This window comes from Telopea speciosissima, chromosome 1 (genome assembly GCF_018873765.1).
Source record: "Telopea speciosissima isolate NSW1024214 ecotype Mountain lineage chromosome 1, Tspe_v1, whole genome shotgun sequence".
Lineage (NCBI taxonomy): Eukaryota > Viridiplantae > Streptophyta > Magnoliopsida > Proteales > Proteaceae > Telopea > Telopea speciosissima.
Genome location: NC_057916.1, coordinates 85202534 through 85215826, shown reverse-complemented (window position 1 = coordinate 85215826; position 13293 = coordinate 85202534). Strand labels below are relative to the sequence as shown.

The 13293-nt window shown below is 38.6% G+C and overlaps 2 protein-coding genes across 3 annotated transcripts; both read left to right on the top strand.

Moving 5' to 3' along the window:
- The first annotated feature begins 676 nt into the window (after positions 1–676).
- Positions 677–2509, top strand: LOC122648776 (transcription termination factor MTERF8, chloroplastic). 2 transcript variants are annotated; one of them, XM_043841997.1, is made up of 2 exons: positions 677–1007; positions 1131–2509. In XM_043841997.1, exons 1-2 carry the CDS (start codon positions 806–808, stop codon positions 2393–2395), a joined length of 1467 nt encoding a protein of 488 aa, XP_043697932.1. In that variant the 5' UTR covers positions 677–805; the 3' UTR covers positions 2396–2509. The 2 variants fall into 2 exon arrangements, 1 of the variants encoding a protein (XP_043697932.1); XR_006331129.1 differs by having other exon boundaries at positions 862–1014; positions 1131–1324.
- A 7154-nt stretch (positions 2510–9663) lies between these two features.
- Positions 9664–11689, top strand: LOC122655944. The gene is made up of 5 exons (XM_043850341.1): positions 9664–10200; positions 10294–10527; positions 10714–11223; positions 11316–11388; positions 11619–11689. Exons 1-5 carry the CDS (start codon positions 9664–9666, stop codon positions 11687–11689), a joined length of 1425 nt encoding a protein of 474 aa, XP_043706276.1.
- The last annotated feature ends 1604 nt before the right edge of the window (positions 11690–13293 follow it).

Genomic DNA, 13293 nt, shown 5'->3' with positions numbered 1-13293 from the left:
AATTCACAGGCGGAGGGTATGTTAGCATTCTGTTTATATCTCTCATCTTCTCATATGAAATGACCTCTCTACTCTATATTTAGGAAACTATTCCGCCTCTCATTGGTATGCTCCCTATACCATTTGCTCAGAGAAGAAACGTCATAGAAGAGTGCACTAATGAAGTGTGACAAAATGGTATAATGTATTGGAAGGCAACAAAGTCATTTCATTTGAGGCAAAAAGAGATAGACATGGAGGTCCTAGCATGCCTTGCACTAGCGGCTCAACGAGTAACCACCATTCCCCATATTAAATGTTGGGAGAAAGGTTCTTTGTGAGGAACACAGGGGCGCACCTAGACACCGTGGAGGAGGGGCACCCCTCATGAAACGCAGAAATCCCACTCCTAGAGATGCCAGCATGTGCTCTCATTGATTGCCATGCGTGTGTGACCCTGCGCTCCCTCACAGAAAACGCTCTCCCCCCTCCGCCCTAAATGTTAATTCTTTCCTGTGTAAAGCGCAAATCCAGATCCTGCCCTAAACCTATAAGCCCAAGTGCCCAACTTGAGCCTAGAGGTTCTTTATCTATAAGCCGATATCCTTGGGGCCCTTGTTGGGCTTTGACGCTGGTATACTCGGTCGCCTCAGGTATTTACTCCAGTCATTTGACTGAATCCATCATTTTCTCGTCGCCTCTGCAAAACCCTTAACCAGAGCAGAAAAAAAATGTGCTTTTCTGATTCCGTCGCTCATCCGGAACTGGAAGCAGCAAGAACATCTGTGGTCGCAACTGCACCAACGCAGTGACGATTACTCTGCAGATGACGTTAACCTTACCTACAATTTCTTTTGCGGCAACTTTCTTCCCCCAGGAACAACGTTGTTGCGTGGGAAGGTTCGGTAGAATAACAGGTCTAGTGCAGAAACCCCTTTCAGCTCCGGTGAGTTTTCGAGCCTCTCCGAAGTTGTTGACTGAGTGCCGCAACAGCAGCTCCTCCTCCTCGTCCTCCAATCTCTTCAAAGGTATGGGGTAATTTTAACCTTATCTTTCAGTTCAATCACTCATGTTATCGATCCGTAAGTATCTACGGAAGTTGAACCAGAAAGAATGAGGTTCATTAGTGTTCCATATTGTTTCGTATTCAGGATCATTTTTCTCGCTTTTCCAAGAGTTTGCATTTGGAGAAGAACAAACCCAACTTCTATTGGAGAAGAACCCACCTCTCAGAGTTTGGACGTTGGAGTCTCTGCGAAACCGACTTCGTTCTCTGCAGTTGGCTGGAATCGATGGCTTTGCTCTCTGTCGTTTGATAGCCAAACGCCCCGAAATACTCACCGCAGAACAAATTGGACCGCTCCTCTGCTTTCTAAGGGATGATTTGAAAGGGCAGATCGAACCCGTGAAGCTCGAACGTTTTTTGACCTTTACAGAACTCCAATTTTTTTATGGTTTTGCAGGAAAGGTTGAATTGCTTTTTAACCAGGGAATTCCAAAGGAAGAACTCCCTCATATTCTCAATAACATTAATCTCAAGGTGTTCTGCCATAAGCCAACTAAAGAGATCGAGCGGACGATTCTTTACCTGAACCATTTCGATGGTGTCAACTTGATCGTTCGACGCCCCGCACTTCTTAATTTGGATTTGGAAACGCAACTAATTCCACGTACCATGATTCTCATAGAGCTTAGCGGTGGAGATGAAAGTGCCACGGGAGCCGTATTGCGTAAACTCCCATCTGTCCTAACCTACAGCCCCGAGCATCTACGAAGCCATACCGAGTTCTTCAGATCCTCCGTTGGCTTGACAGACCCTGAAATTTTTAAGATCGTTCTTGTGTACCCAAATGTCTTCAGTGTCAGCAAGGATAGGAAGTTGAGTCCTCGGGTTGAGTTCCTCAAGCAATGTAGGTTGAATTCAATTGATATATTCAGGTTCCTCATCAAAGCACCACTGTTTCTTAGCTTATCTTTCAAAGAGAACCTCTCTGTGAAATTGGGGTTTCTGGTGAAGATCGGGTATAAATATAAAACGAAGGAGCTAGCTCTGGCGTTGGGGGCAGTGACCAGAACCAGCTGTGAGAATTTGCAGAAGGTGATCATGGTCTTCCTGGCTTATGGGCTCTCCTACGATGACATTCATACCATGAGCAAGAAGCATCCTCAGATATTGCAGTACAATTACGGGTCATTAGAGAAGAAAATGGAATACTTGATCGAGGAGATGGGCCGAGAAATTGAAGAGTTGTTGGCCTTTCCTGCCTTTCTGGGTTACAAGCTTGATGGGAGAATCAAGGACAGGTATGAAGAGAAGAAGAAACTAATAGGGGAAGGAATGTCACTCAACAAGCTGTTGAGTGTATCCACCGAGAGATTTTCAAAGAAGAAGAGAAAGAATCCAGTGCCCATATAATAGAATTTAATCCCCGGTGGAGAATTGGGGAATTAGAAATCTGTTCTGATGAAGAACCCATTAGTACCATTGTTCATGGCCAACGGATATAGAGGATTAAATTTTCTATTGGTCCTCTCTCTCTGTCTCTCTCATAGATGACAATTGGCAATGCGGGCAAATGTGTTACGATTGTCACGAATTGGCTCGTGCTAGCATTTAAGGATTGCTTAATGCTTGGCGATCATCTTCACCGATAAGAATCTTCAAACAAAGATTTCAGATTCATCCAGTTCAACTTAGCAGTGCTTTCTCCTAACTAAATAGGGATTCATTTAGGGTTACATAAGTTCATTTTACCATTTCAGGTTTTATAAAAGATAGGCACATTGTAGATAATTTGATTATTGCTCATGAAACCTTCCATTTCTTTAAGAGATACAAAGGTAAAAGGTGGTGGGTAGCATTAAAGCTTGATCTATCAAAAGTTTATGATCATCTTGAATGGGGTTACATACTGAAATCTTTGAATTTTTGGGATTTAACTCTAAACGGTGTCATATGATTGGTTATCTTGTATCATCTTATTCTTACTCTATTAAACTTGAAGGTAGTAGTTTTGAACTTATTGAACCGGCCTAGGCCCCTCATCATTGTTTTGAAGTTTTGTCTAGATTTCTTAAAGTATTTAGAGATATGAATATGTTTCGAGGAATTAAGTTGCATATATTTTGTTCTAAAATCTCGTACTTATTATATGCCAATGACACATTCATTTTTTTGTTAGGCTAATAAGAATGATATTCTTACTTTTAAATATATTCTTGGTTTATTTCAAGATCTTTCCGACCAACACATCAATTTTGAGAAAAGTGGGGTGATTTTCAATAGATCTATTTGGTCAAAGACACTAGATGCTATGTTTCTAGACTCTTAGGGGTTTCTTGATATTGATTCTGAATCTATTTATCTTGGAACCCTACTTCAATCCTTAGATCTAAATTGCAGGCTTTTGGTCGATTAGTAAATCGAATCAAGAGTCGGCTTGGAGTCTTTCTTATCCCAAGTGGGAAGGGTTGTGCTTATTGTTCTTAATGTTTTTCCTACCTATTTGATGTCCTGTGTCCTTTTCTCTGCTTTTGGTTTGTCATCAATTGGATTCTATCTTTTCTTTCCTTTGGATTGAGAACAACTAGGGATAAAAAGGTTATCTCTCTTTCTTGGTCTTCTATCTGTCGCTCAAAATCATGTGGAGGATTAGGGTGTAGGACTAGTACTGTCCATAATCAGTCTCTCATTCTCCAATTGGCTTGGAGACTGTTGACTTCTCCTAGTTCATTATGGGCTCAAGTTCTTAAGAGTTTGTATTTTCAAAATGCGCATTTTTTGAATCTTATGTTTAAACCCAAGAATGGTTTCATGGGTTTTGGAATAGTGTTAAGAAAGTTTTACCGACTTCGAGGAAATTAGTGAGCTAGAAAATAAGGGATGGTAGACATGTATTCATATAGAGAGACGCTTGGATTCCATCTATTGATGGATTTGTTGTTTGAGGTTCTGTGAATCAGCACCCTCTTTATGATTAAGTTCATGGCCTTAAGTATAATGGTGGATGGAACCGATGTTTAATTTATTCTCTCTTTCCTCCAAAAGTTGCTAAAGCTATTTTGGCTATTAATCTTAATAGAACCTCTTCTTCAGATGTGCTTTTTTCACCCATCTCTAGGGTTGGGGTCTCACCACTGAACTGGCTGCTTCTTATCTCTCCAAAAGCCATTTTATTGATGGTTCCTATGATCAATTCAAAAGAGTTTGGAAGGTTTTAGCAAAATTAAAGTTCACCCAAAGTTTAAGCTCTTTTGTTGGAAAGTCTTAATAGGTGGAGTATCTTCAAGGAAGAAGTTAGCCTCTGTTTTTTTAACATTAATTCCACTTGTGTTTTTGTTAATAAGGAGGTTGAGTCTGACTGACATGTTTTCCTCTACTACCGATTTTCTAAATAGTTTGGTTTGCAGGGCATTTAGGTATGCAGACTGAAGTCTTCTAAGCTCCACCTATTCATCTTTTCCATTCTGTCCTCTCTATAATATGAATATTGGCATTCTTGATAAGCCTAATAAATATATTTGTTGTTGCCTCTATTACATTTTATTTTATATGGCAGGCTCATAATCAATGCACTTTTCAACATGCTTCTCCAAACCCCTTAGCTGTTGTCTCTAATTTCTTGAAATAGGTTGATAACTGATAAAGTATTTTTTTACTATTCTATTCCTACGCATGTTCATGATAGTAACTCTTCATCCCCTGTTGGTTATTAAGACCTACCTTCTAAGGATCCTCCCAAATTAATTTTCCATGGTAACTTTGATCCACTTCTGAAACATCTGAGGGGGCTGCTGTTCTCTTATTTAACCATGGTTTTGTTCGGGCATATGCGGATTTTGGTGTTGCAGGATGCAACCAAGAAACACCAAGTTTAGGGACTTCAACATAGACTGCAAAGGGCATTGCATATGGAACACAGAAAACTAGAGATCTGGTTAGAATGTATGCAGGTGGTTCGATCGATGGTTTGACTTCAGCAATTGAGCTTGCTGGCCTTGGGATCGGTGTTTTATTTATAAGATGTCTCACAACTTCGCATGCTTGAGCACAAAGATGCCGCAGGTAACATTGTCTGCAAGTGTTTCTGCAATTGCCATAGATGTCTCATATTCTTTTCTCAAGGTAAATCCACCAACATTCCTTCCTTTCTTTTGGGTTTTCTTGTGCAAAACGGAAACCTAAAACAATGCAGAAAAAAATGGAAAGCGCAAACAACAATCACAAAGTTGCTGCAACAAAGATTTCTGTAGTTTGGAAAGATTGCCTACGTCCACGATGAGTTGAGATTTGTTTCACTATCAATGGAGAATAGGATTACAAATACACGTCCTCACACCTATCGCAGATTGCATTTCAGAGAAAGATTGCTTGCTACAACTTTATAGCAAAATTCTATACAAGAATTTTAAATAAAAACCTTTCAGTCCCTATGGCCTTTTAATGGCCCTTTGGAATTAGCCCACTTATGCAAACGACAAAATACAAGACATCGTACCTCCAACATTATCCCTCCACATTTCATTACTTTACGTCTGCTATTGCATGTTCTAGAAATTTAAAGATTTCTTTATTTTTGTTTCTCTTCTCACTTATTCAAGAGCTTCCAATTAGTCTCTCTTCTCTTATGTGAGCACAATCACTCCTCGCACCTCCCCTCTTTTCTGAAACCCAAATGGAGATAGAAAGCAGTCAAAGCACACTTAGCCAGATGCGGAAATCTGTTCAGAAGCTTGGTTCTTCAAACTTCAACCCAGATGCAGAAATCTATTCAGAAATTGTTACCAAGAGCACAATCACTCTTCTCTGTTCTTACTCTGATGCTCTAGAGCTTCCCATCTAATCCTTTTGGGTTCTTTTACTTGCAGAATCATAGAGCACCAGAGTAAGAACCCAAAAGGATTGCAACCAAGGATTGAACTTCCCTATATTGTGATTGCATTCCTTGCAATCTCTGTTCTTAAATGGAAAGTTCAATCCTTGGATGCAATCACATTTTTGACTTACCTATATTTTTTTAGGAAAGTCTGTACAGCTTTAATACCCTTTAAATTCCACCCCACCAAAACCCTTCTAAACAAATGGTGCCTAAGAGGTTAGCATTTTTGTTAGAAAAATGTGATTGTAACCAAGGATTGAACTTTTCATTTAGAAATTTTTTTTTGAGAAATCCTTCGGTCTAGTGTTTTGCTTCATGAAATTCTATAAAAAAATGTGTGAAATCTAGAATCAAAGACGGCCAACTCGGATTCCAACCGGATGGTTCCGGTTTAATTTTTCCAGCCATGCATATGCTTCTATGTATGTCTTGGTGGTTATTTTTTTGTGTTTTTAACAAATCCAAATGCCTTCACAAGTAATGTTACGAAGAGCTTGAACTAAATTAAGAGGTTCTATTTCAGCTTGACTATATAGTTGTAGAATTTTTTTGGGTAAAGTACACGTACCCCCCTATAATGCACCCAATATTCCTCGTACCCCCCTAAGCGTCTCAAAAGTCCACGTACCACCCCTCAATATTCCACGTATCATCCCTGTTTTACACCCCTAATGCCAGATAGGTCCAAACCGTTAAGTACCACAATTAAATGCTAAAAATTTGATCATTTTACCTTTTGTTCCATTTTTATAAATCTGAAAAGACTTAATTACCCTCACTTATTTGTTGGACCTTTTTATCCTAACCTAATTTGAAAATACAATTATACCCTTTCTCTCATATCTTGAACGACCTCCTTCAGCCCTAATCTCTATTGCACTTTCACGAAAGAAGTCCCTAACCAACGGCACCTCTTTTACGATCGAAGTCCCTGACAACCAGCGGCACCCCATTCACCTCTTTCTTAAAAACCAACCCAAGAAACGGAAAGCTTGGGAGGACCTGCTGCTCCGGCAAGGCGTCCAGCTCCCTTCTCCGGCGACGATCTAAGCCTGCAGGTAACTCTTCTCAGCTTCTCCTTCTTCTACTTCTTCTATGCTCTTTCTTCTCTGCTCCTTCTCTGTCTCTTCTTCTGATTTCCTTCTTCTCCTTCTTCTGATTTCCTTGTTGAACCTAAAACAAGTGAGCGACTCGAATTAAAAAAATTTATGTTGCAGCCTGAATGCTGATCTGAACTTTAGAATTCGAATTAGCTTTACAATTATTGTGTAGTTCTTCTGCATTTGTACTGTTAAAGTTTCAATTTGAGGAGAATTTGGTTTTGTTGGAGTTTTGAATTAGCATTTGGATTGTGCACTGCCCTACGCTTTGTAAGTGCTATCCAACTGATAAAGGTCTAGAATCATTAGTTAGTAGTGAGTCCATGATTTCTGTTAGGATGTAAATTATGCTTGCCTATGATGTAGCCAGTGGCATCACTTATCTTAACAGAGTAATAAAATTCTGTGGTTTTGTTGGATACAATAAAAATGGCATCATATGGACCCCATAGTATCTGGTTTCCTGAGACGACCAAAAGGTCCAGGTTGCGAAGACATTTTTTGAGTGGACAAAAAAACCCATACCTTCTTTCCTTTTAAATTGTCGAATAATAGATTGTTCCTATTCACTGGAATAGCGCCTAGAGGCTTCTGTGCAATTTGTTCAACTAAATGGAACAACCATTCGGGCTTCTCTATGTAGCTTAAGCCTTTCTTAAATCAAACAGAACAACTGCTAGTTTTTGTTGTTGTCGTTTTCAACAGACCTTCCCTGAAGTGTGAACATTTAAAAGCAAATATATTATAATATCTTGCATCAGGTGCTTGCGTGGGTTGCTTCTTGCCTGAAGGGAGGTGCCCAAAAAGGTGCCAAAGGAATAAAGTGCCTGAATAAAGAGGGAGGAAGTTGTATGCATTAAATAGGGGCAAGACAATACTTAAATGAAAAAGGACATTGGCAGGTGAACCAGGAGCCATTGGCAATGAAACATTGGATGAGCCTTACTCACCAAAATTTTAAGTTTGTTGGTTGTAAAACACAAAAATTCATAGCAATTAAGTCTTGTTAGATATTTTTCTAATAAATTAGTTTGGTACATAGTTTTGAAACTTATTAGAATCTATGAGTCTGTGGTATAGGTCTTGTTGTCCTGCAATGGCCTTAAAAAGTTATGATGGTTGTCTTCAAGAGTCGATATGTTCCATGTGCATCATAGATAGCATTAGTTTGTTGAAGGTGTGTCATTAGTTGGAGTGTGTCAAGAGTCATACTGTTGTAATGGACTGCTATATGAATGTGATGTTAGCATTACTACCGTAATGGACTGAAAATATAGAAACACTGTTGTTTTCTCGAGTATTGTTTCCATGGACAGCATCACCATGATATTGTACTTTGAATTTAATTTCATTGTGTTCTGATTCCATGATCTTTTATTATCTATTTTTTTTCAGGATGGAAGTTTGCACAATATATTATCACCACAATGTAGAAATTTATAGTAAAATCATAGATGTGGATAGGTTTGGGTATCTAGACATGATGGCTGACATCTACAATATAGTGTTGTCTCATATACCTAAAGGAAGGTCTGTTGGATTCAATGTCAGATACAAGACTCCTGAAGATAATATAGATGTGGAAGTGATGAATGATGTTGATGTCTTTAAATTGTTTACTGTCTTTAAGGAGGTGGGTTGCATAGGCTTACACATCTATAATGTTCTTGTAAGTGAACCCACTGACAATGTTACCATCAATGGTCATCCATTGGCTGTGTTGGGTGGTGATACTGCTGTTACAAGACCAAGTAGATCAGAGCCATTACTGCATCCTAGACAAGTTCAAATTGACAGTATCAGGATGGGTAGTGGCAGCCAAAGTAGCCAAAATGTGAGAAGTCTGTCTACTTTGAGGAGTCCTACTACTAACATGAGTCAGCCTACTGTGAGGAATCCTACTACTGTGAGGAGTACATGTGAGCACAGTGTTGTTCTTGATCAGAGTACAGGAGCTCCTGGTGAGTTGACATTCTATAATAAGACTAAGGCAAAATTGAATGCGACTGGAAAGTCATTTGGTGATGTGAGGATGTCTAGTAGAGCAGTTCCTAGTGGAGGTGTTGGTTTTATTAGTGCTACTACTACAACTGCTACACGCATAGAGGAGGCAACTACAACTCCAACTCCTACTGCTGTGCATGCAACAGTTTTCCAACAAATGAACTAAATGAAGCTAGTGAGGAAGATGATTCTGATAGTGAATATGTGGCTAAAGAATCAGATGAAGTCAGTGACGGTTCAAACAGTGTTGAAGACCGTGAAGATGAAGAAAATATAGAGGAGGAAGATGAGGATGTAAGAAGGGTTAATACCTCTGATGAAGATTCAGAATGTAGATCAAAGGGAGATGGAGATAATGATGAAGGCCCAGTTGACAAAAAGATCATGTTGTTTGTTGGTCAATCATTTAGAAATGTCAACCATTTCAGACAGGTGTTAAAAGATTATGAGATCCAAGAGGGGTTTCATAGTTTGAAACAAAAAAATGAGAAGAGAAGGGTGACGGCAATATGTGAACAAAGAGGGTGTCCATGGAGGATCCATGCCTCAATAATTCCTGATGGGATCACATTTGTGATCAAGTCCCTTATTCCAAACCACATTGCAAGGGGGGGATGAATAAGAAGAACTTCACTTCACCTTGGATAGCCAAAAAACTTAGCCCCAAATTTAGAGCAGATCCAGGTTTGAGTAATGAGGCTATGAATCAAATGCTTGAAGAGCAGTATGGATTCCAGGCTCACCCAAAACAGCTTTATAGAGCAAGATGGATTGCTAGAGAAGAAAATGAAGGCACTCATTCCAAGTCTTTTCTCAAATTGTGTAAATATAGGGATATGATGATAGAAAAAAATCCTGGGACTTCGTTTGGGATTCAATTTGAGAATGAGAATGTGTATGGACAAATGGATGCTTATGGAGATGTGATAGTGCATCTACAGTTTAAGAGAGTGTTTGCATGCTTTGATGCATGTAAGGGGGGATTTTTAAGGGGATGCAGGCCATTCATAGGCCTAGATGGTTGCCATCTGAAAGGCCCATATAGTGGAGTTTTATTATCTGCCATTTCAATTGATGGGAACAATGGCATTTTCCCCCTTGCCTATGTTGTTGTTGAGTCTGAGGGAAAAGATAGCTGCTTATTCTTCTTATATGAATTACGACAATGTATTCGGACCGACTTAACCACAGCTATAGCCGGAGGATTCCTATTCACCTTTATGACAGACAAACAGAAGGTATTATAACTGTTATGTTTTTTTTTTTTAAATTTATATGTTCTATAAACTACATATGGGCTGATTTGAATGTGTATTTTTATATTCTTATAGGGACTTATTGATGCAATGGGTATAATTTTCCCAGAAGCCAACCATAGGTATTGTGCTCGTCACTTAGACAAAAATTTCAAGTCCAAATGGGGTGGTGGAACTGGATTGAGGTCTTACTTTTGGGCTGCCAGCAAAGCTTACACCAAGTTACAGTTTGACATGACAATGAATGGGATGAAAACTGTGAACAAAGAGGCACATGACTGGTTGATGAAGAATCCACCATCAATGTGGGTGAGACATGCATTTGATCATAGAGGCAAGTGTGATGAAATAACTAACAACATATCAGAGTCATTCAACCAGTGGATTGGACCACTAAGGGGCAAGCCTATTGTGACCTTAATGGATCAAATCAGGATAAGATGATGAAAAGATTGCATAATAGATTGTGAGTGCATGCAAGGAACAATTTGACAGAGACTCACTCCGAATGAAGAAGAAGTTGCACTACGAAGGATGTTAGATATTGTAGAATCACTGCAAAATAAGTTTGAAGTGTTGGATGGTAGTGGTGTGAGATTTGTTGTGAACCTTACAGATCGTACCTGTGATTGTGGTGTATGGGTAGCGACTGGGTTGCCTTGTAGGCATGCAGGAGCATGTATACATGATATTAGGGGAGAATTAGAGGACTACTGTGATTCATTCTTCTATTTATCCACTTATGTTCTCGCAAATGAGAAAATGATTGAACCATGTCCTGATATCAATAGTTTAGAGGATATTCCATTGCTTGCTCCAAAAATGAAGAGGAAATCTAGGAGACCAAAAAAAGATAGGAGGAGGAAACTTGACGAGGAACCAAAAAAGTCAAGGAAGTCCAAATCCAATATTTGTCCTACATGCAAAGGGGTTGGCCATAATATAAGGACATGCAAAGGTGGTCCAGTTAAGGGCAACTCATCTTCACATGGGGTTGGTATGAAGGTAAGACATTATAATTCTGCTAATTTTCTTCTAAACTTTCTTATTTAATAACAACTTGTTAAATATGTGTTGTTTTGTTGGTATATTTGTAGAGAAAGGAAAGGAGTGAAACAACTGATGATATCAGCTCCTCCCAGAGGGTAACCAGATCCTCACAGCATTCAAGTACAACTGACCTTTGTACAAAAGATCAAGATCATTTGATGACACAAATGACCAAAAAGGCTACCACAATGAGAGCCAAAAGAGCTGCCAAAAAACTCCAATCACAAGCTCAAAAACAAGCACAGCCACACAGATGAACTACTATTTGGTGAGTTGTAGGCCAACATAAGTGATTTTGTTAAATTACATTAGTTTCTTATACCTAACACATTTCTGTTTATATGTATCAGGTGTTGGAGATGAGTTTGGGGAGCTAGTTGAGGAGCAAAAGATAAAAATGATGGCTTGCTTGTGTGCTTGATGCTAGGGAGATGAGTTGCTGCTAGTTCAACATGGGTTTCCATCTAGTATAGGACTGACATGGCTGGATTATTTAGGATGATGAGAAATTTGGGTTTGTAATTTAAAAACAGTTGGTTTGTATGATCTGATGAAGATGAAACAATAGGTTTGATGTTTTATTTGAGGTGTTTGAATGATATTTGAACATGAATGGTTGTCATATTGAAGGATTGTCTTATTTGGTATCCAAGGTTAAGTAGTTGAGGTCTTATTTACACTACTTTTAAATCAGTGAATTGAATGGTGTGATATTTACAGGTGTACAATTGTCCTGTTTTAGGGGAAATGCTGTCCATTTGAACTCCAAACACTTTGATTAAGATCGATAGATACCCATAACAGAAAGAAACCTAATTCATTTCAATTGCATTGTTCTCTCATTACAGTAGAATTACCATTACAACTAAATTTAACCCTACACCATCATTTTGTAAGCCATCATCCCTATAAAGACTACAACAATAGTCACAAATACAACTTGACCAGTATACATTAGTGATGCATTGAACTTTTCCAATTGTTTCACTCTAGTTTTCAAACTGCGCATCTCCTCCGATTGTCGTAACTTATGAGAAATTTGATTGACCACTGGTGTAGCTATGGAAACACAAGTATTTCTGAGTTCAGTGATGGGTTCACACCACTCCAAGAATTCCTTGCATTTATTTTCCCTGATCATCTCTGGGCAACTGTAATAAAGCCTGTTTGGGTTTTTTTTCAGATCCAGACACCTTAATTATAGCTTTTCTACTACAGATATGACAATTCTTGCTAACATACTTGAGGTACCCATCATGGTTCCAATCATTCATACTACCAGTACTACCAGACATTTTCCCTGTAAGAAATAGGCATCAAAGTAAGTTGCTTCTTCCATATTAAATTAAGAAAATGATAAAGACAGAACTTTTTGAAGGAGAGGATTTTTTGGAGAGAGTATTCATCTCTTTAAAAGCTCAAAAGGATGGTAAAGTTCAAAGGAAATCACTTCAAGGGTTAGTGGAAGGAGATTTAAATGCAGGGATCCAAAAACAAAGGACATGACAAAATTTAAGGAATGTGGAAAATAACAATAGAATCGCAGATCCTCTTACTAGACATTCTACATCTCCTTGAAGAAACTCAAGGCTTTTGACCAAGTGGACCCAAGGAGGATTGACTCAAAACTGCCAACATATTCCTAAGATTTAAATTACAAAGTACTATTTTAAAACCAAAGTCTAATTAAGGCAATGAACTAGATCATAGATTGATCCAAATTTCGACCAAAAGACATTCAACCCTTCTTGATTATGTCCCCTACATCAACCAAGTGTCAGTCACTTGATCAGGCTTTAAGCTCGCAGAGCTTTCAACTATCACATTTAGTGTCCTCAGAGTTGGCTCATCTACGTGACCTCTGTTTTCTACATTATTTGATCAAACTGTGTCAAGTAATTCATGTTTTGTTGGAACATATATATAAGTGCTATCTGGAACAATTAAACATGCTTTTTTTTTTGTGATAAGCTAAATTTTACATGTAGATGTACATCATATTCATTAACTTTTTTCTTTTTGGGG

Excerpts from the sequence above, each read along its gene's own strand:
- LOC122648776 (XM_043841997.1), top strand. The coding sequence starts at position 806 with ATGACGTTAACCTTACCTACAATTTCTTTTGCGGCAACTTTCTTCCCC. Across the intron at positions 1,008-1,130 it reads GTCCTCCAATCTCTTCAAAG|GATCATTTTTCTCGCTTTTC; the intron begins GTATGGGGTAAT and ends TTTCGTATTCAG.
- LOC122655944 (XM_043850341.1), top strand. The coding sequence starts at position 9,664 with ATGAATCAAATGCTTGAAGAGCAGTATGGATTCCAGGCTCACCCAAAA. Across the intron at positions 10,201-10,293 it reads TTATGACAGACAAACAGAAG|GGACTTATTGATGCAATGGG; the intron begins GTATTATAACTG and ends ATATTCTTATAG. Across the intron at positions 11,389-11,618 it reads CAGATCCTCACAGCATTCAA|GTGTTGGAGATGAGTTTGGG; the intron begins GTACAACTGACC and ends TATATGTATCAG.